This window comes from Mastigoproctus giganteus, chromosome 4 (genome assembly GCF_048544385.1).
Source record: "Mastigoproctus giganteus isolate SK-2022 chromosome 4, ASM4854438v1, whole genome shotgun sequence".
NCBI classification, from domain to species: Eukaryota; Metazoa; Arthropoda; class Arachnida; order Uropygi; family Thelyphonidae; genus Mastigoproctus; species Mastigoproctus giganteus.
In genome coordinates this window covers 13,935,055-13,959,183 of record NC_143578.1, presented here as the reverse complement: position 1 = coordinate 13,959,183, position 24,129 = coordinate 13,935,055, and the positions used below count along the sequence as shown (strand labels likewise).

Here is a 24,129-nt window from a genome sequence, read left to right as displayed (position 1 = left end):
GTACAACCCTCCATTGATAGTCAGTCATGTCCTGCTCAGGAACTATGTGTCAGACACAACTGTAAATATGCTGGTAGGCCTTTGTGGAGACTGTAGTATGATTATGAATGCAAAATGATGCGACTGATGGAGCTAACAGACTTACAGTGCAAAATGATGATAGGGTGTCACATAAGCAATTGGTCTGTAACATGATAATTTCAGTAGATCTGAAGATCACTAGATCATTGTTTGGGAGAAGTGGCAGATGCCCAGAGAAAGGTATCTGGTAGACTGTATCATCTCAATAATGAAGTTTGATGGAGGCACCTTGATGATTTGGGTTATTTTTCATGGACCACTTTTTGTTTTCAAGAAAACCATGAATGTTGAATGAATTTTACTTAGACATCATGGATAATAATGCATCAGCTACATTGAGGTAGCCTGTTGAGAAGGCCCATACCATTATCAGCAGGACACCATTCCATATCATACGGCTCATGTTGTTGAAGGACAGGATTGAGAGTATGAGTATTGAAAAGTTCAGCTGGGCAGCCCAGAGCCCTAATTGAGACTGCCCAAAAAAACAGAACTGATCTGGTTGCCAGTTTGAAGACCAGATGGCAGATAATGTCAGAGATCATTTATTAATTTTCTTGTAAGTAAAGGTTAATTATAGATATGCCAGTGTCTGGATATTAATGGTAGGGCAGTGTATATTGTATAAAACTAAATGCTGTACACTAGCATAGTTTTGTTATGATCATGTTATAACAGTGTTTGCCTCTAGTTGGTTTCAGTAGTTTTTCTAAATTAGATAAAATTATTCAAGAGTTGTAGGACACAATTTAGACTTTGAATTTCATCATAGATGTATTTCAAATAATCCATACTAAAATGCCTATAAAACCCTTTCTGGCATTTGGTTGAGGAATGGTAGTGACTTTGAAATGCATTGCATTTCAAGTAATCTGATATTAAAATACAGTATGGAAAAAAAAAATATATATATATTCTATCTAAAAGGCGCCTCTGTAGCCAGGTGGGAAGGAGCAGCAGTGCGTAGCACACGCTTCTTGATTAGACTGGGGTTCGAACCCGTCACCACCAAATACGGAGGATGCGGAAAGGTCAGGGAATGACCACCGCATATCCCGGAGCAATATGGCCTTAGTTGCTAGTGCTCCTAAAAACCAAATAACAAACAAACCTAACAATCTCTCTAAAAGGCCATCCTAAATTTGTACATACCAAGTGACTTTTGACTTAACTTATTTATTGTACACTTTTAATCAGCAGTTCATGCTTCCATTGTAACCATACATTTATTTTAATTTACATCATTTTGGACTACAAGTAATCTATTGGAACAAATTTGATTTATATTTTAGCATACAAATTATTTTTTATTAAAATTATGACAAATTGGTGCCAGCTGTTTTCATGTACCTTGTTTTTATCACTCTCCATTAGCATTGAAGTTTCATTTGCAGTCCATCCAGATGCCAATCCAGAATCACGTAAGCTAAGTCTACTTAGGTTCCAAGTAAACCCAGAACCATGCTGGGGTCCAAAAATGAGAGCTAAATCAAGGTAAGCAAGTTACAATTATGTAATTATGAATGGTTTCTAATAAAATTTTAAAATTGATTGAGAACTCGTTGAATTACAGGTATATAAATGGCATACTGACTTCCTTCTTGCAAAAGCAGTTAGATCTTTAAAGCACCAGAACTTTTTTTGTTTTGCTATAATGGATACCTTTGATCAATCAAAAAAGAGAGAGAGAGAGAGACAGACAGACATGAATGTGTGTGTGTCTGTCTCTCTCTCTCATTTGATCAAAAGCAAGAGAGAAGATGATAAATAATAATTAATGATTTAATGTGGTTAGGGAAGGACATTACATGGTTGTTTTCCATTAAGATTATTACTAAATATAATACCACTCTTATACCATGTGAAATTAATGATATAGTTTATCAAGTTATTTGCCTAAACTACTATACATTAAGGTAATATTTCGGGTATCTTACCGATACCCATCAGGTTTCTGGGAGCATCGGCAAGAGGAGTCTGCCAGCAGCAGTCTGATGATGGGTATCGGTAAGATACCTGAAACATTATCTTAATGTATAGTAGTTTAGGCAAATAGCTTAATAAACTATATTATTAATTTCACATGGTATTGATAGTGGTATTATATTTAGTAATAATCTTGATTAATGATTTTTTATACAAAGTGAAAAGATGCAATATGTATCGCTCTCTTGAAAATATGGTGGTGGGATGTACAGTATATATATATATATAGTATTTCATTTTTCCAGTTTCCAGTATGAAATTACTAGTTCTTTGAACACACTACTTTTTTTTCGTAATTTGTTTTGAGAGACATGAGAATATCCAAAACCACAGTATGAAAAGGTGCATTAGATCAGGGTTGCACTCTATTATTGGTGGATTTTCACATTTAATTATTTAATGTAAAAAAAAGAGAAAAAAAACTAAATACAAACATAGATAATGAAAATTAAATTCTGTTTTGAAAAATGCATAATTAGGGGTAAGGCACTGGTCTTCCAGCCCCATTCTTACTTGCCATGATAATCCATGCAGCCTGCAAACTTTAACAGTTTATCTGTTTTGGCACCCTAGTCTGAAAAGGTTGGACACCCCTGACCTAATGAAAAAAGTGGTTTAAAGCCTAGTTATAATCCACTCCACTCCACGCCTCTTGTGCTTTGTGTGCATGGGAATAATTGCAGAAATGAACATAATTTATATTGTAAAACAGATTAAAAGAAAAGGCATCTGCACCCATTGTATTTATATACATTTAATACATCTATTTATATACAAAACATCTAACATCCCTAAAAGAGAAGTCTGTGCCAACATGTAACACTTGCATAGATTCTAGCCACATTACATAAAAGATGGTCATCATGAAAAGATGGCTTCATTAAGGATCAAATTAAGTATGATGAGTTATTTTTAATAAGAAAACATTTTCATTTGAAATGAGATAAAACTAAAAAATTCAGGTTTTAAAAAAATCTAAAATATCAGTATTATAACGAAATTATTGATGGAATGAGTATTTTTTTTTGAAAAAAAAAAAATGAATTGTGGAAATCTGTTTCTGTCTTTTAACAAACAAAACACTCTCTGGCCAAAAAATTAGGAACCTTTATTCAGTATCTTGTAGGACTATCTTTGCCTCAAATTATAGCCTGTACACATTGTAGCATGGATTCCACTAGGTGTCTGAGGAAGTCTAGTTCCAGATTTGACCACTATTTCATCAGTTGTCAGTCTGTATTATGTTCAGTTAACTGCAAAGGCAAACTCCCCTTTTCAGTATAGCCCAAACATTTTCAACTGGATTCACATCTGGAGAATTAGAATGCCAGGTTAGATGTTGGAAATTTTGAGAATGTTCCTCAGACCACTCAGATGTAATTTCTCTACAGAGCCTAGTTACATTGTCGTCTTAAAAGAATCTGTTGCAATCCAGGTAAGAATGAATTACTGCAGGGTGAAGTTAGTCCAATATGAAAAAGATATTTACTAGAGGTAACACAACATTTTAATGCCATGAGCACACCCAGTCTGTACCAATAGAACATCCATGTACCATGATACTACCTCCAGCTGTTTGAGTGGTGGACATGAGATAGTCTGGATGCATAGATTGAGGTTTATGCCACACCTGTCATTAGTGGGGGAAAAAAAAAAGTGCAAATCTAGACCCGTCAGATGACATGATCTTTTTTCTTCTGTTCAAGAGTTGTCTTGGCATTGGTGACACCACTCCAGTCAATGCCAAGACAACTCAATCAAATTTCGTAAAAAAAATGACATAAAAGTCAATTTTTTTTACGAAAAAATTACTTTTATGTAGGCATGTAACTACCAAATTCCAGATTCTTTACCCCCACCCACACACTTCAGATGCAAATGCCTAAAATGAATTTTTCATTTGCTGCAAACTGGACTTTCTATTCTGATGCGCAATTCACTTTAAATTACTTCAACCTTGCTTTTGGAGTGCTGACTTTCTGCTTCTGCATTTCTTCCTTTTACACCTGCATTCTCCTTTTGTCTTCCCCTCCTTTGAGATGGTTACTTTTGATACACCAATAATTTCCTTTGTTTTTCTTAATTGTTTTTCCTGTTAAATGTGTTCCGATAATAACATCTTTCTGAAAATCATAAAGATTAGCTGTTTTCCCCGTGACTGGATTAGCTAAGAAGTTCCAGGAAAATGTGGAGTACTTATCTGACCCAGGGTTGATATCAGATAAATTCTTTTCCATGCAAATGTAAGTTATACCTTGTGACAACTTACATTTTCATGGACTGCTCTGCTGTCTTTACAGTCACTGAAGAAGTGGGAGAGGAAGTACCATGAAACATCTGAGAATAATCTGTAATTCTTTTAAGAAATTTTGCCAATTTCCTGCTAAAAGAATATTTAATACTGTACGTTGCATACTGTACATTTCATCTGTTGATGCCAATTGCAAAAGGTTTCTAATTTTTTATATGTGAAAGAAATGAATATACTTTCCATTATAATAAAATGGATTTGTGCATGTAGGTAAAAAAAAAGAAGTCAGAATAAGAATATATGAAGTATTATACTTAAATTGCAAAAAGTAACTAATTTACACAGGAAAAAAAAAAAAAAAAAAAAAAAAAGAATCATGAAACAAAAAAACCTTAATAGTCACTACTATGATTTATACGAACTAATATGATTTAAAACATGAATATTATTTGTTATATGAATTTCTGCCGACCGGGCTAGCCGGGTGGGTACTCGGCTAGCCCGGGTACTACCTGTACGGTACAGGTAATGCCTGCCTGGAAACTAAAAGGTTGCAGGTTCGAATCCCGCCTCGGGCTTGGATCAGAGTAGTGCAAAAAACCTTGAGGTGCATTATGGCCACAGAAGCCGATGCACCAACAACTAACAAAAAAATACAGGAAACCCTTGATTAGTGTGGTTAATGAATCCTTGAAATATACCGCACATATTAAAACCACACTAATCAAACTTAAGAAACAATGGGAATAATTATAATGAATCCTTGAAAATTATAAAATTGTAAAAACATTATTTCTTACTCAATACGTACCTATAATGCACTGTAGTTTTTTTTTTTTTTTTTTTTTTTTTTTGGTAGTTGTTGGCGCATCAGCTTCTGTGGCCATAATGCACCTCCCAAGGTTTTTTTCAATACTTTGATCCAAGCCCGAGACGGGATTCGAACCCGCAACCTTTGTGTTGCCAGGCAGGTACTTTACCCACCCGGCTAGCTCGGTCGGCGACACTGCATAGTTCTTAAATTATTAAGGAATAAATTTAAAAAAAGATACTATGATTTAAATTTTATTTTTTGCAAAAAAAACTTATCTAACTTCGATTGAACAGTGGTAGCTTTCTTCCTTTTCTCCATGATTTTGCGATATCAATTTGCTTATCTAACCCTCGACAAACGTTTATGCTTCTTTCTGCATCTGGATCAATCTCTAGTATGAGTTCTTTTGCTTTTTCAAGTGTATTAAATAGTTCAAGTTTTTTGAATGAAATTTCTTTGGGAGCAAATTGCTTTTCTTCTGCTTCATTTTCGTCTTCTTCCTCATATGCATGTTGATGCTCAATTTCAAGAAGATCGTTGTTACTTAAGTCTTTTGAATGTGATTCCAATAATTCTCTAACGTTTTCTGAATCTACTTCCTCAAAGCCGAGGTCATTTCCAATTATAGTAATTTCATCAATAACTTTGTTGACAGGATTAACGAAACCGCAAAAATCATTTGCACATTCAGGCAAAAGATTCTGCCAGACTGCTCTCATGCAGCTGTTCGTCATTTCTTCCCATGATTTGTGTATGTTCTCAACTGCTTCTTTAATATTGTGTTTTTTCCAAAATTCATCGAGAGTGATTGCGTCATCTCCAGTTGTAGCTTAAATTGCCTGAGCAAAAGTTCGTCTCAAATAATATGCTTTGAATGTAGAAATAACTCCTTGGTCCATTGGCTGGAGTAAAGAAGTCGTATTTGGTGGTAGAAATATAACCTTCACATTGTTATTTAAATCAATGAGTGAGGTAGGATGCCTGGGGGCATTATCTAAAATTAAAAGAACTTTGAAATCTAAATTATTTGCCTTGCAGTATTTTTTGACTGCAGGACAAAAATGCATAGTGAACCATTCTTCAAACAACTGCTTTGTCACCCAAGCCCTTTTATTTGATTTTCAAATTACTGGAAGGGATTGCTTGTTACAGCCTTTTAACGCTCTTGGGTTCATTGTACAATAAATTAGTATCGGTTTCAATTTGCAATCTCCATTAGCATTAGTAGAGGCATTTGATGCAAGAAAGCAAGCTTATGCAGCATCAGCCAAAAAAAAAAAAAAAAAACCCACTTCCACTTCACCCCTCTGTTCGTTCAAAATACCTGTCCAGCTGAGCCTTAAACTTATTTAGGCTATCAACCTCCACTACAAGGGATGGAGGTCTGTTCCACCAACCAACCACCCGCTGGCTAAAGGCAAATTTCCGCACGTCTATCCTACATCTGTCTTTCCTCAATTTGAATTTATGACCTCTCAGGTGATTATTCTGAGCTAGAGGAAGAATCCCATCAGCATTGAGCATGCTCAAACCATTCCAAGCTTTATACACCTCTTATCAGATCACCTCGCTGGTGCCTAGTCTCCAGACACTGTAATTTGCAAAACTTAAGCCTTTCTTCGTAAGAGCACCCCCTTTGTTCCATTCACTAATCTTGTTGCCCTTCTCTGTACTCGTTCCAACAGCTCTACATCCTTCTTGAAATGAGGTCTCCAGACATGTATACAGTACTCTAGGTGTGGCCTGACCATTGCCTTATACAAGGGAATAATCACCTCCTTATCCCTGCTGGAAAAATTCCTGTATATCATTGACAATACTCCATGAGCTACTCTTGCACCCGTCTGCACTGCTCAGAGAACTTCATATCTGCCTGCACAACCACCCCCAAGTCCCTTCAGCGTTACCTCCAAGTAGAATTGTTAATCCATCTTTGGATTAACAATTCTACTTTCGCCGACATTGAAAATCTGACGATAATCATACCCAGTTTCGCCGACATTGAAAATCTGACGATAATCATACCCATTTTCTTCAGTTCAATGGGATATTTGGCTGCTGCATCTTTATCGGCACTGGCTGCTTCACCTGTTAATTTAATATTTTTTATGCCAGATCGAGCTTTGAAATTTTCTAGCCAGCCTTTACTAGCCGAGAATGTTGAAGTATCCCCTTGATATTTGTTTTCTTTTAATGAAGAAAAAAGGCTCAAAGCTGGATGGAAATAACATCAATCTTGATGTTATTTCCATCAATAGAAATGTGTTTCTGATTACAATCTTCTAACCAAATAAAAAGCAAATCTTCCATTTCAATCATTAATGGACTTCTATTCCTAGTGCATTGCATATTTAAAGATGCAGACGCCATTTTGCCTTTTTCCTGGTACTCACCTGCTTTGTTCAAAACGGCGTGTATGGTTGACTCACCAAAGCCTAGTGCCCTACCTATGTTTGCTTTACTTTTGCCATTATCAAATCTCTTAATGATGTCAAGTTTAGTATCCAAAGTGATGAATTTTCGTTTATTACCCTTTTTCCTGTCCATAGCTATGAAAGGTAATTTTAAAAAAAATTTGTTTTGGTAGGATGAGCGATAAGCCTGCCGCACTTCTACACTCGTCGAGGATTGCTGAGGAACTGCCCAGCGACCAGTGAAAACTTTACGGAGCACTTTCACACAGCTTTCATACAAGATGAAATTAGCACCAGATCCTCGCTAAACGCTACACAGGAATCACTAAAATTGAACAAATTGTGAAAAATCAGAGCGAAAATAATACGGAATCAAACATACATCATGTACTACTTAAACTACATTAATTGTACATTTAGCATGATGATGTAATATCTGTGTTAACGTTAAAATTATACAAGAATATGAGTTACCAGAGCAAATTTCAATTTCAGAGTGGTATGGGGTGCTGCTGTCGAGCGTTTTGGAGTCGATTCCCATGCATTTAAGTTGGAAGACCCTGGTGATTGCGTGTCACGTATTTGTCGCTTCAGGCGCCATTGTGAGTTGCCAAGCACTGCAAGAAAAAAACAGCGCACTACTCAAATTCAATAACGCATATATTAAGGGGATAGTATCAAAAAAATTTTGCGCACTAATTAAAACCGCATTAATCAAGAGTTTCCTGTATGTATGTATATATATATATATATATATATATATATATATATATATATATATAGAATATTATTAGAAAAAGTAAATCAATCCAATAATAATACCATCATGGACCTAAGAAAACGCAAAAAAAAAAAAAAATTTATTATCGCTTTTTACCGACAATCTAGATGACTTCAACTGGGGCCAACCACCCAGAATGAAGGCAAAAAACGACAAGAAGTTCTCTGTTTCTGTGATGATCAATATATGCTAAGTAATTTAAATCTAAACCAAATATAAACCAGTATAGGTCATATATAAATCGAATATAAATAAATCGAATGATGATAAAAGTTAAGAAAAATTTTGAAATATTAGAATCAAAGGTAAGAAATATAAGTAAAATATAAATGTAAGCATATATTAATCATCGTTGACCCGACAGAGAATGTAATTTAATGATTAAAATAAGATTAAATATATAATACATACTACATTTGACTGTATCTAGGACATATAGGACAATAGTCGTCAAAATAATATGTGGTGTCCCCTATGTGATGGATACGGTAAAAATAAATAAATAATTAAATTAACGCAAAGAGAAACATGCAGATAGTAAGAAGAAAAACTAAAGGAGTAGGAATAATAGAACCTGAACTCCACAAAGGCGAAAAATAGTGGTATAGATAAGAAATAGTTTCTCCTACGATAGTTTTTCTTCTTACTATCTGCATGTTTCTCTTTGCGTTAATTTAATTATTTATTTATTTTTACCGTATTCATCACATAGGGGGCACCACATATTGTTTTGATGACTATTACATTATGTCCTAGATACGGTCAAATATAGTATGTATTATATATTTAATCTTATTTTAATCATTAAATTACGTTCTCTGTCGGGTCAACAATGATTAATATATGCTTACATTTATATTTTACTTATATTTCTTACCTTTTTGATTCTAATATTTCAAAAAAATTTTTCTTAACTTTTATCATCATTCGATTTATATTTTACCTATACTGGTTTATATTTGGTTTAGATTTAAATTACTTAGCATATATTGATCATCACAGAAACAGAACTTCTTGTCGTTTTTTGCCCTCATTCTGGGGTTGGCCCCAGTTGAAGTCATCTAGATTGTCGGTAAAAAGCGATAATAAATTTTTTTTTTTTTTTTTTTTCTTAGGTCCCTGATGGTATTATTATTGGATTGATTTACTTTTTCTAATAATATTCTATAGACATTATGGGTGTATTGCATGATTGCTTGCAACTGCATTAACCCATAAATATTAGTTATTGTCTTTTTAACTTTCTTTCTTTCCTTTTTTATCACTAATATAATTATAAATATATATATATATATATATTTCTATGTGCACAGCATTTTTGCTTAATTTTATTACTTTTTGTAGTCTTTTGGCTTCCAAACAACAAGAAAAACAACAGAAGTTCCAAGGAAAGAGGAAAAAAAATCACAGCCAAGGAGAGAAGAAATTAAAATTCTTCTTTTGTAGAAGGTTCAAAGAAGTAAATATCTTTTAATCATTTAATTCACAAATAACTTTTTGGTAAAAAGCAAGTTTTCAATGAATTTTTCATATTTATTAATAATGAACGAGATTAAAAACTATCTTTCTTTTTAGTATATTAGTATATTTATTTTTTTGAAGATGTGGGCTTTCTTTTCCCAGATTTTCAAGATTTTTTTTTTTTTTTTTTTTTTAAATGAAGGCTAGAAACATGAGAGGTATTAGAACCTATAGTACTTAATACCATGCATGAGTTGAAGGCTGAGAAGATGAAAGAAGTTACTTGTTGGCATTAGACTTGAATTTCTGTAGATTGTAATTTTTAGGAAATACATTTAAAAGGAGGTTGTTCCAGAATACAGAAGTTGAAAAATAAATGAGGAAGAAGAAAAGTTGGTTCTGTGGGTTTGAAGTTGGACAGTAAAAAGATGCTGACTGATGGCCATGTGTTTCGACTGATCTGGAAGAGAGAGAGAGAGAGAGAGAGAGAGAGAGAGAGAGAGAGAGAGAGAGAGAGAGAGAGAGAGCAGGAATTAGAAGAACAGTGCCAATGGCAGTATCTATAAAAAAGGCATGCAGCAGAAACATTTATGAGACTGGGAATGAAGAGACATTAATTAACCTAACTGCCCTCCTTTGAATGGAATCTAGACGTCTGAGAGAGATGTTTGGGGCAATGCCCCAGATGTGAGAACAATATTCCACGGTAGGGCAGATTTGCAATTTGTTCAGAATGAGCAGCTGTTTGGAAGAAAAGTAATCCCAATAATGAAAGAGAAAACCCAGTTTCCTAGATGCGGAGGAAGCAATATTTGCGATGTGCTTATGCCAAGAAAGATTAGAAGTCGGGGTAATCACTAATAGACATACATGATCTCATCTAGAAATCGAGTGTCATCAAAGATAAGCATAGAAGCAGAAGAAATGTTTTAGCGAGATGTAAGACAGGACTGAGTTTTAGAAGGATTGAAATCAATGAGTTATATGTCCCACTGAAGAATTACCTGGTGATCAGCATTTAGGGAAGTGGTAGTGGATATTTGAGAAGTTGAAGCTGTTTGTTCAGGGCAAGGTCTCTCAAACTAAAAGGTGGAATGCAATGTACTATCATCAGAAAAACTATGGATGGGATTTCAAGTCACTGGAAGGTCATTAATATACAAGAGGATAAGAGTGAGAGAAAGAACAACCTTGGAGAACACCTGCATTAGTGGAGAAGTTATGACAGAAAGCTATCTACCATCATTCACAATGAGCAGTCAGATAGAAAACTAGACACTCAATTACAAAAAACAGTTAGGTGGAAGCTTATATGGGAGACCTTTGTGCAAAACATGATCAAAATCCTTTGAAATGTCAAGAACAACTGCTTGAGTTTCCTGAAACTTTTCCATTAAATTTGTCCATAGATGGGTAACATAAGCCAGTATATCAACACTGATGGAATCCATACTGGTGATCATTGATCAGATGGAAGGTTTCCAGATAGTTTAGGAGTTGGCAGTTAATAGATTTTTTATTACTGTAGAAAGACTTGAAATAAGTGCAATCTGATGATAATTGAATGGAAGTGATTTGTTGCCCTTTTTAGGAACTGGCTGAATATAACCAAATTTCCAAACTCAAGGAAAACACCAGTGGAATAAGCAAGTGTAAAAAGGCAACACAGAATAGGAGTAAGCTCAGGAGCACAGATTTTGAGAAAAAGTGGAGAAATACTATCAATCCCTGGAGCTTTCTTGGTATCAAGATTACTCAAAATTCTTCTGGCATCTTTTTGACAAAACACCACAGGAGTCATTGAATGAAGTGTACTGGGAATGGTAGAAGGTAGTTTACCTTGATTATCAATACGAGTTGGAAGAAAAGTAGGATGCTAGCAGGTCAGCTTTATCTTTATTTGAGGTGGCAATTGAACCATCTGGTTTCGACAGGTGGGAATAAAGATGGGCAAAAAGTTGCAGCCAATAGCTTTGGCAAGGGGACAGCATTCTTGTCCTACCATTTGGACAGGAAGAAAGTTTTTTTCTATTATTAACCTGTTCAAAATATAGTTTGAACTGATTAATAACTGCTTTACAATTGTTGTGAGCTATTGTGTAGACAGAAAATGAATCTGGAGATTTGGATGTAAGCCAATTGCAATATGCAACATTTTTATCATAAACAACCTTAGCACATTTGTTGGAAAACAAATGTTTAGATATAGAAAGAAATTTTAAGGTGAGTGTGGAGTAAAGGATTTCATTCCTACAAGAATAATTTCATTGACATCAGAAGATTAAAAACAGTCATTCAACCAAGCAAAAGAAGAAAAGAGATCTTGCAGATCATCCCATTTTGCTTTCTTTAAATACCAAACATGTGATTGGGAAGCTAATTTGTTTTAACCAAATGTAGCAGAAACATTGGCATTATACAGGATGATCATTTTAAAAATTTATCCATCCTGTTACTAACTAACTGTATTCAGAAATATCCATGCAATAATTATCAGTTTCATTAAAAGTTGTCAGCATTTCTGCATGCATGTTTATGTAATTTTGGAATGTTTTCTGTGTGGAATATTACCTTAGCATAATAGTCTTAAGTTGTTTCTTTCCATGGTGATGCCATTGAAGTTACAGATCTATTGCACCATTGCGGGGTGCAGTAGATCTGATGCAAAATTCAGGTATTCCCTGGATGACATTCAACCTTTCACCAGTATCAATAGACTCAGTCCATGTTAATAAGTTATAGCATATAACTTATTAACACATTATGTAATTGCAAACTTGGTATAATGTTATTCAAAACTTTAAAATTGATATTACCACGTGGACGTTCGCACATGTACTTTGACATACAGAACATGTCGGAAACAGAAGTAAGAGCATTGCTGTCTTTTTCATGATTTTGGTGGATGACCTCTGATGAAGACACAAAAATTATGAAAGACTCTGCAATGCTATCTCCACCTAGGTTGTCTCTTCAAAAATATTCTTTTGGTTTACTTTTCTATCGTTACAATTATTTTTCCGGTTCCTTTCTTCCCACTTTCATTCACAACATATATCGCTACCAGGGTACACCGTATTTTCATTAGTTCATTTCCATGCATAAACATCTACTTAATGTATTTTATACTAGTAATATTTTATATATATATGCTAAAACATGTTTAGAATATACAGAAATTTAAAAAAAAAAACTTCAAATTAATATAAAAAGAATGCATTTTACCCGGAGTTTATAAGTTTAAAAATATATACTAAGTGTAAAATATACAAATATACATTCATTTATACATTATTATTATACATCACTTGCATTACATTAAGAATTACACTTGACTGACAGGTGAAGAAATGTTTTTTTTTAATATATTCATTAAAGTTGTCATTCATTTTTTGAATGATCAACTTTAATCCATATATTAAGAAAACTTTTTAAATGAAAAATTTTGGGTGCAACAATTTGAAAGTATTTAGTGTTTTAGATTTTTATTTTAATTTATAAATGTAGTAAATGTGTATTTCTGCTCCATCTAGGGAAAGTGTGACAAAGGAGAAGAGTGTTGTTACTCCCATTCCCTTGAAAAGTATACAGAGAATTTAAGTGTTTAAGGGAATGATTTGTTCTTCCATATTGTGTCAAACCTACATGAAAAGGAAAAACAGATGCCTTATGTACAGCAATAAATTAAATTATAAATTTTTTTGTATAGTTCTGTTATTATTATATTCGCATTTATTTATTTATTTATTTTTTTTTGATCGGGCACAGATTTATTTACTTACAGAAAGGCATTTTTTATTGAAACAAAGATAATATACTGTACTTGTATCCTTGGATTGAAATTCTCTTCAAGCATAGCATACCTGTCTAATTTTTTGATACATGCCATTCATTATAGAAACGGTGAGTGTAATCCAACAAACAAGAAAAAGAATCATTGTCATTAAATACAGTATATCAGAAAACTTCCTTTAAAAAACTAAACTGTTTGTCTGAATAGGGTACATGATATTAACCTGAAGCCATATACAGGTGATAGAAAATATTTAAAATTTTTAATTAGATGTATATAAGATATCTTTAAGTTTTAGATGTCCCACCTATAATCCAGTTTCTCATATTTGGCACAACATATCTCTGAATACGGCTGATTACTTCACAAATGCTTTATGTTCTGTAATGATTTGTGGAATTGGAGAAACATGCACCTGGTCTTTCATGGATCCCTCTCCCTTCCCAGGGTGTTAAATCTAAAGGATCAGGTGATTGTAGAGACCACAAAAATGGTCTCTTCCATTACACTTACCTAGAAATATGGTGTTCACATATGCACAAACTTCTCTATGGTAATGTGGTGGCATTCTGTCCTGGAAAATTAAATTGCCATTATTGTCATCCTGCTGTCGGGGCATAAGGAAATTCTGTAGTGTGTCCAGATATGCGATGCCTGTAATGGCAGCTTTTCCAAAAGGAAAAAAAAAAAAAAAAAAAAAAAGTCTGAACACTTTGTGACAATTCATTGCACAAAAGGAAGTAAGTTACCTTAAGGTTGGTAAATTTTGCCATGATTTCAGTTTTTTTAATAATGCTTCTGTCTACTGCAGTGCATACATTTTCCAGTTGGTGATTAAAAATTTCAAGGTATCTGCTTACAGATGATAAATTTTCTTGAAGGAAATTTCTCACATAGTAGTGATTTCAGGCTTATATCGTATACTGTATTCACACAATAATAGTTTAATTTCTTAAAGAAACTTTGTTGAAGTCTGTCTATTAATAGAAAAATGCAATCTCTTGACAAATAAACAAAAATAAAGTATTATGCAATTGAGCAGAACACTATCTGCATCCATTTCTTACAGATACATTTTTTTTTTTTTTCTTTAAGTTTATGGCCTTTGTTTGTCTTAAACTTCTTTTGGTTTGTTAATGTTCATTGGAACTGAATTTTATGATGTTTTCTGTCCTTACTAATGCTGACCAGGACAGCTATGAAATGACTCCTACTTTCCTAAATATATTTAGTGTTGTTAGACAATGTTATGGGTACAGTGGCTTGGTTTGTGGTTTTAAAATGATTTATGATTTAAAGAAAATTAAAAGTGCTGTTACACCATGTGATAAGAGTTTTTTAAATGTTTATTGAAGTTGAGTCACATAAATTTACACTTAATACTTTGGCAAGCACTTTGAGGATCAACTGAACCCTGTTATCAGACTTATAGGAGAAATTAAAACTTGAAAGAAATTAAATTAGCAATTGTAGAATTACAACAGGATTGCATTATGAAGTTACATTAGATTATGATATAGATTAGGGCTAAAGCCTCAGGTTATGTAAAGACTTTACCTAATGTACAAGTTACTGCAATGCATCATTTCAGCATATAGCCAACTATTTAAATTAAATAGTTGGCTATATACCGAAAATATAATTTTCAGTATATAGCCAATTTTATAAAATTATTTATAAATTGGCATCATTAAGTATATCTCATATTAATGAATTTTAATACAATATTGCCATTAATTTAAGATAAATTATTTTAAATTCCTTATAAAATTACAAAGAATTTTTTTTTAGAACTGGTTCATGGGGATTATTAAGATGATTTAAATTTAAATTTTGAAAGCACAAGGACCACCTGGTGTTATAGAAAGGATATGCACAAAAAAAAACATACAGAAAATTGCAGGAATTTAACTCAGAAAGGAGGGCTGTAAGTAAAATCTAAAGAAGGATTATCATATAAGTAAGATTGTGGAAAGGCTTATTTGGAGAGAGAGAGAGAGAGAGAGAGAGAGAGAGAGAGAGAGCACTAGCACTTGAAGTAGACTGCTAGATTTGGGTAGCTGAACTGGTGGGGTTAACTGTTTTTATAGTACAACAGAGGGTATGATTAATCAGAATTAAGAACTATGGACTACCCTCTAATAGGGTTGACTACAATCAAAGGGTAAAGCAGACTAAAGACCCAAAGGGTAAAGGGATATGACAAATCCGTTTATCCTTTGCTTGTAGTCTACCCTGTTAGAAGGTAGTCCATAATTCTTAATTCTGATTGATCACACCCTCTCTTTTACTATAAAAACAATTGCACCCTGCTAGTTCAGCTATCCCAGTCTAGCAGTCTACTTCAAAAGTGTTTTCTCTCTCTCTCTCCTCCCCTCCCCTCCCCATATTCCTCACCCCCTTCTGAGTTAACTGACCATAATTTTCCGTATATGTTAGTTTCTGTGATACCAGGTAGTTTTTGTGCTTTACAAATTTAAATTCAAATCATTAATGTAATTTCATAGCGCAATCCTGCTGTAACCTTATGATTGCTAATTTTATTTCTTTCATGTTTTAACTTCCCCTATAGGCCTGATGATGAGGTTCAGTTGAGCCTCGAAACATCGCCAAAGTGTTAATTGTAAATTGATGCGATTCACTTCAATAAACATTTAAAACTGTTATGTAGTGTGATGGAGTTTTTAATTTCCTTTAAATAATAGTTAATAGCTAACCACTTATTGTGCATCCCCCTCCTCACAAAATGATTTATGATTATTTTATTTATTTTAAATCTGAGGCAGGTTGGCTAAGAACCATAAATGTGGAGAATATATTTGTAGGAATCAAATACAATTTTATTATTTTTTTTAAGCAAAATGCAGCCATCTGAAAATGCATTTATACTTTGTAACCAAAGGTGTTTTTTTTTTTTTTTTTCAAATGCGAAGATAACAGTTTTCTTTAGCAATTTTTTTTTTTTTTAAATTTGGTTAAGTGCAAAATGGAAAAAATGTTATTTTGCTTTAGATATTTCTGATGTGTGTGTACACTGCTGTTCAAAGAGTGTGCATCACCCCTTAAAATTGTAATTGTTGTCTGAATAATGCAAGTATATGGCAATATTTCTTACAGATTGCATCAAATAAGATTGACACACTTAGGTGATGACGTAATATTGCATCAACTGTTACTTTCAGCTATATAAGCACATTCTGCAAGACGTGCAGTCATTCCTTGCTTGTGTCAGGATGGCAAGTTAGGTGCAGTTGATACCATGAAGAAAGAGTGCTATTGTTGCTTTACGTGAGGATGTTCTTCCCGTCATATTGCTTATAGAGTGTCTTGTAATCAGTCGAGAGTGAATAGATTTCTTTCCAAACTCACGAATACTGATTCTGCTGATAGGGAAAAAAAAAAAAGGAACCAGATGCAAACAAGTCTCTACGCTAAAACAGGACCACGTTTGAAGTTCTTATGCCTTAAAAACCATAAAGCTTCTTCGTCTGAGCTGAAGAGAGAATGGGAAGAACATACAGGAGTGGTAGCAAATGCAGTAACAGTCAGAAGATGCCTCTTCAAAAATGGACTTGTAGCCCGTCATCCTAAGAAGAAATCCCTCCTCGCACACACAAAAAAAAAAAAGCCCACTTAATTTGGTGTAAGGAGCATATCAAATGGATCCCCTAGCAGTGGAAGTCAGTTATTTTCTCGGATGAGAAGAAATTCAACCTGCATGGCTCTGATGGGAGACAAACGATTTGCCGTAGACATGGTGAAGAATACCATCCAGACTGTATGGTGTCTACAGTGAAATTCCCTACCAGCCAAATGATATGGGGATGTATTGCAGAGTAGATCACCTTCAGTTTATAAAAGGTTCCGTAAATGCCCTTGGATACCTGATTACATTGGAAAGTAAATTGCTGCAAACCATTAGAGACCATTTCGTCCTGCCAAGTAACTGCATATTTCAGGACGACTCTGCTCCTTGTCATCAGGCGAAGAGTGTAAGTAGGTACTTCTGTAGTTACTTTAGCATCATTTCTGCGATGTTCAACAGTAATGTGTTTACATTTGTTACAGATGAAAAAAATGGTTGGAAAAATGGTCCTTTACAACCAGGAAACAGCCTGGACCTGAATCCTATAGAGAACTGTTGGCATCATATGGAATCTGCAGTTGCCAGAAAGAAACCAAAGACCCTTTGTAAACTTCAGGAAGCCATAATTCGTGTTTGGAACCACGAAGTATCAGTTGATTATCTTCAGAAATTGATCTTGTCAATGTCTCGATGGTGTGCTTCTGTCATCGGGGTCAGAGGCAGTTCAATTAAATATTAGTTTACAACTGGTGAACTTTTCATTTTGTTTCCCATTTAAAATGATAAATTGAAGCAAATTGAGGGCTTATGGTAACATTTCAGCCGTAATTGTCGTAGTTACCAAAACTGTTGTATAAAGGTTGCAAATGCTCATTTTGGAATATTTTGAGAGCACTTCTCAAATATTACTTAGCTTTGCCTTAACTATTAATAAATATCTTTTGTTTATATTTCTATTTGGGATGCTAGTCGTTAATGTAACTTACCTGTGTTACTGTAAATTAAGAATGTGTTAGAAATGTGAAATTCCTAGGTGATGCACTTTCTTTGAACACTGTGTGTGTGTGTGTGTGTGTGTGTGTGTGTGTGTGTGTGTGTGTGTGTGTGTGTGTGTGTGTGTGTGTGTGTGTGTATAAAGTGAGAGAAAAAAATTAAGAGGGATAGAAGGTAAAAAATTATGTATAATAAGAGATGAAAAATTGACAAAATAAGGATGTTGCCACACAACTTACAAAACCGGCCTCTTGATCAGGTGTCATGGTGAGAATTGCAAGCAAAAAAGCAACATATGTCTTCATTTCTGATGTAAACCACAAGCCAAAGCATAAACATAAGAATAAAATTTTGTTACTGAAATAAATGAAAATTAATTTTTTTTTTTTTTTTTGTAAAAGGAAAAATAAAAACAAAATAAAATTTTACAAGGATTAAAGGGGGGGGTTGAAAATGTCTTGTGAACGCTCAACAGCAAAAATTTTTAGAAAAATAATGTATTAGAAATTTCTGTTGTCTGAATGCAAAAAATTTCTTTTGCTGATTCCAGTTTAATTTCTTGCCTACATAGTGTCAACTGTAAAGTTCACAATCCATTTTAATCCTTGTAAAAAAATTTTATTTTAATTTTCATTTATTTTGGTAACAATTTTGTTCTTATTTTTATTTATGTAGATGCATCGTTATTTTGCTTGCAATTCTGGCCGTTGACATGTGACAAGAAGCCGGTTTTTTAAGTTGTGTTGCAACATCTTTATTTAATTAATTTTGTAATTATTAAACTCTTATTATACATATTTTTGTTGCCTTCTATCATGCTCTATCTCCCTCCTTTTTTTTTTTCCCCTTTATTTCTTTATTGCCCATGCTCTGCATTTGGTTGTACTATCTACTTCTCCATTTTTCTGCCTTGTTATCCTATTAAATATACATATAAAGTAAGGGGGAAAAAAAGGTGAGAGCTAGAAAGCAATAGAAGGTAACAAAAAAAAATTTATAAAAAGAGAAATAATTATGAAAATGATAATTATAGAATTTGACAAAATAAGGATGTTGCCATACAACTTGCAAAACCAGGCCTCTCATCAGGTGTCAACAGCCAGGATTGCAAGCGAAATAGCAACGTATGTCTTCATTTCTGATGTAAACCGCAAGTTAAAGGATCATAAGCATAAATAAAAACGAGAATAAAATTTTATTATTGTTACTGGAATATGAATTTGTTATCAAAATAATTAAATATGAAAATAAAATTTTTCTGAGCAAAATAATTTTTTTTTTTATATATACATATTTGGGTAAAAATATCTTATATATATATATACACAACGATTAAAAATGGGGGTATTTTGAAAATGGTTTGTGAACTTTACAGTTGACCCTATAAGACTAGAAATTAAAAACTGGAATTGACCACAGAAATTTCTAGAAACAACATGAAGTAAAGGTAAAGAAAGAGATTTGAAACAGTAAAAAGCAAGTAGCCTTGAAAAAAATAACTTGCATTGTAGAGACATGTGAGGTGGCAGTATGACCATAGACTTCCTCTTTTTTTCCATTTTTCTGCGTTGTTGTTCTATTTGACACACACACAGTACTATTTTGTTAAATATATGTATTAGTTTATGGGGAAAAGGTTATACACAAAAACTTGTTGCTGTAGACCTATAATTTGGGTGACTTCTTCCTGGGTCAACCACCCAAACGGAAGAAAAAAAACAGATATGGGGGTTCTCTGTTTCTGTAATGATCAATATGCACTATAGCAAAATCAGTTTTGAGGTTATATAACAAATAATAAAATTTATATAATTCATATATTATATAAATTTTGTTGATTTGACAGAGAATGAAGGATATAAAGCTAAAAACTAAAGCAAAAATAAAGCTGAACTACAGCTTTATTGATCATTACAGAAACAGATAACCCCTTGTTGTTGGTTTTTCCTTTCGATTTGGGTGGTTAATCCTGGAAGAAGTTGCCCAAAGTAGCAACACATAGACAACTATGCCCAACATAGTTGTCTATGTATTGCTTTACCTATGCATTCTCCATTGATTTATATTGGTTTGTCTTTTACAATACTCTTCCCCATAAATTAATAAATATATTTTAATAAAATAATACTGTATATATTACAATATATATATATAGTGTATATATTGTCACTCCAATGGTAGTAGCCCATAAATTCTGTATACTAATGATTATCAACTTACTATATACTTCATGAATTGTGAATTGTTGTTGGGTTTTTAGCAGCATTAGCAACTAAGGCCATATTGCTCCGGGATATGTGGTGGTCATTCCCTGACCTTTCTGCATTCTCCGTATTTGGTGGTGACGGGCTCGAACCCTGGTCTAATCAAGAAACGTGGGCTACGCACTGCTGCTCCTTCCCACCTGGCTATGGAGGCACCATATACTTCGTATGTGTGTGTGTATATATATGTATATTTTTTTTTTATTTTTTATTTTTTTCTATTATTATATATAAAGAGTGTAATAATGCATAGAAATAGTCTTGTTTTTGTCTATGTATACACACATACCTTCCAGATTTAAAAAAAATATATATAACAAATATCTAGTAACTTGATGGCCTCCATAGCTGAGGTCAGGAGCAGGAGTGAAGTAGCACATGCTCTTTGAGTAGACTGGGTTTCAAATCCCCTTACTATTAAATGCAGTCAATCTGCCAGCCTGCACTGGACCAGCATGGCAGATTATGGTCCATTTCCCTCAACATGAACCATTCTGTAAGCTTTTATCCTGCATTTTATTCATAATGGCTGCAGTTTACCTTACCTTTTTTTTTTTTTTTTTTATGTAAACTCCAAAAACGAGAGGTATTAGAACCTGTAGTACTTAGTACCGTGCTTGGGTTAGAGGTTGAGAATAAAAAAGAAGATATTTGTTCACATTGGACTTGAACTTCTGTAGACTGTAATTTTCAGGAAATAAGTATGAAGGAAGGTTGTTCCAGAAAATGGCAGTTGAATGAATAAACAAGGAAGATGAAAAGTTGGTTCTGTGAGTTTGAAGTTGGACAGTAAATGGATGTTGGCTGGTGGCAGCACATGTTCGCACTGTTTTGAAAGAGAGAGCGGGAATTATAGAAGCCAGTTCAGAAGAACAGTGCCCATGGAAGTATCTGTAGAAGAGGCATGCAGCAGAAACAGTACGTCTATGAGGTTATGACATTCCTCTTTTTTTCCATTTTTCTGCCTTGTTTTTCTATTTGACACACACACACACACACAGTACTATTTTGTTAAATATACATATTAGTTTATGTACCTTATCTAGTAACTATTTTTACAAAAATCTTCCTGTTTATACAAATTTCATGGAGTTTATGGTATGTTTTCAAAATATTCATTTTTGTTATACTTATCAATATAATAAATGTTATTAGTGGAGTCCCTCAGGGTTCAGTGTTGGGTCCATTGTTGTTTTCTGTATTTATAACTGATATTGATGATGGTATATCTGGTTTAATGTCCAAGTTTTCAGACAATAGGAAGGTTGGCAGGGTTGTTAATGACACTAATGACAGTACCCTGCTGCAACAGGATCTAGAAAAGTGAGCAGATGGGCTGAGAGGTGGCAAATGAAGTTTAACATTGACAAATGTAAAGTACTACATATGGGAAACAGCAACCCCAGAGCAACGCATCAACTCTGTGGTACTACACTGACAGTGGTAGAGAATGAAAGGGACCTGGGGGTGGTTGTGCAGGCAGAAATGAAGTTCTCTGAGCAGTGCAGACGGTCTGCAAGAGTAGTTAATGGTGTATTGTCAATGATATATAGGAATTTTTCTAGCAGGGATAAGGAGGTGATTATCCCCTTGTATAAGGCAATGGTCAGGCCACACCTTGATTATTGTATACAGGTCTGGAGGCCTCATTTTATGAAGGGTGTAGAGCTGTTAGAACGAGTACAGAGAAGGGCAACAAGATTAGTGAATGGAATAATGGGTTGTTCTTACGAAGAAAGGCTTAAGTTTTGCAAATTACAGTGTCTGGAGACTAGGCATCTGTGAGATGATCTGATTGAGGTGTATAAAGACTTGAATGGTTTGAGCATGCTCAATGCAGATGGGATTCTTCCTCTTGCTCAGAATAATCGCCTAAGAGGGCATAAATTCAAATTGAAGACGGTTGTAGGATAGATGTACGGAAGTTTGCCTTTATCCAGCGGGCGGTTGATTGGTGGAACAAACTTCCATCTGTCGTTGTAGAAGTTGATAGCTTAAATAGATTCAAGGCAGAGCTTGAAAAACATTTGGAGTGAGTGGATGGATGAAATAAGGGTTTTTTTTTTTTTTTTTTGGCTGATGCTTATACAGCACCAGCCAAATTTTGCTAATGCTAATTACTTATATCTAATACTCAACAATAATATAAATCCACATGTTAGCGTCATGGACCAGTTTTTTATTTTTTCTGATATGTTTTTCAATTACAGAGAGTTTTGAAAAAGAAAACATTGTCATTAAAACAGTATTTTAACATGAACAAAAACTAAGAAACATGCTTTGCAGAAAAGGCAACCATATGCTGAGCATTTTATACACTGGTGGATATAAACACATTTTGTACGCTATATTTATTATTACTTTTATAATTTAAAAATAATCAGTGATTTAGCTCAAAATTGGAAAGGTTATTGGGAATATAAGAATTCATACTGACATGATTTTAATAATTTTTATTTTTGGTTGAGGGTGGAGTTACCAACATGTCCACTACATTTTGAAAGTACCTAAACAATTCAGCCTTCTTAAGCAGAATATATCTTAAAAGGGTGAATCACTTTTTTTGCTTCTGCACAGATCAAATATTTAGGCTTCAGGATAAAATTGTCATTGCAGTAAAGTTTATTGAGTGAAAAATACAATATATCATCAGGTGAATATACTGTATATTAAAATCAAAATATACATCATTAGATGTTTGTTAATATACAACATTGTATCAGCATTTTCCAAAAGTTTCTTCAGTAATGAATATATAATAATTTTGATTAATAAAATTAAAATAATTTGGTAATACTCTGCATTTAATCATCATGGCTATCAACTTCCAGATTTATGATTCATTTTTTACCCATTCTTCATCTTATCATTGGACCATAACTGCATGTCACAAAACATTTAGTACCGATTGCTGAGAGCCAGAATAGTAGTGGCAGTGGCAAATGATGCAAGAAAAGTAAACGTATATAGTACAGCCATTAAAAAAAAAAGCTCCACACTTTACCCATCCATATCCTCCAAGAATTTTAGTTCTTCCTTGATTTTATTTAAACCATCCATTTCCGCAACAGATGGAAGCTGTTCCAACAATCAACCACCTGGTGGCTGAAGGCAAACTTCTGCACTGCTGCAACCATCTTTCCTCAAAAATTTATGCTCCCTCGGTCTTGGGTGTAGTGTCAGCAAGAGCAAGAATGCCATTCACATTCAGCTTACTCAATCCATCCAAAGCCTTAAACACCTCAATCAGATCACCCTGCAGGTGCCTAGTCTCCAGGTGTTGCAGTTTTCAGAACTGAAGCTCTTCTAGATAATGAGTATCCTTTTGTTCCCTTAACTGTTTGCCCTTCTCTCCACTCCTTCCAGCTCATCTACATCCTTCCTAAAGTGAGGCTCCCAAACCTGTATACAGTAATCAAGGTGTGGCTTAACTATGGCCTTGTATAAAGGGTAATGACCTCCTTGTCCCTGATAGCAAATTTTCTGTATATCATGACAAAACTCAATCAGCTGCCCTGGCAGCATGTCTACACTACACAGAACTTCATACCTGACTGCACAATTACCCCCAGGTCTTTTTCATTTTCCGGTGCCTGAGTGTTGTCCAACACGGTTGATAAGTTACTCTGGGATTACTGCTACCCATATGTACTCATACTACCTCACATTTGTCAATGTTAAACTTTAACTGCCATTTCATAGCTC

General features: G+C 34.0%; 1 protein-coding gene across 1 annotated transcript in view; it reads left to right on the top strand.

Annotated features, from left to right (window-relative positions):
• The window catches only part of Trm1 (tRNA methyltransferase 1), a 97,046-nt gene extending 83,601 nt beyond the window's left edge, over positions 1-13,445 (top strand). The window contains exons 13-15 of the mRNA XM_090371373.1: positions 1,456-1,575; positions 9,672-9,786; positions 13,322-13,445. Coding sequence (XP_090227499.1) covers positions 1,456-1,575; positions 9,672-9,786; positions 13,322-13,396 — 310 coding nt within the window. The 3' untranslated portion in view covers positions 13,397-13,445. The remainder of the gene's footprint in view (positions 1-1,455; positions 1,576-9,671; positions 9,787-13,321) is intronic.
• Positions 13,446-24,129: the final 10,684 nt, after the last annotated feature.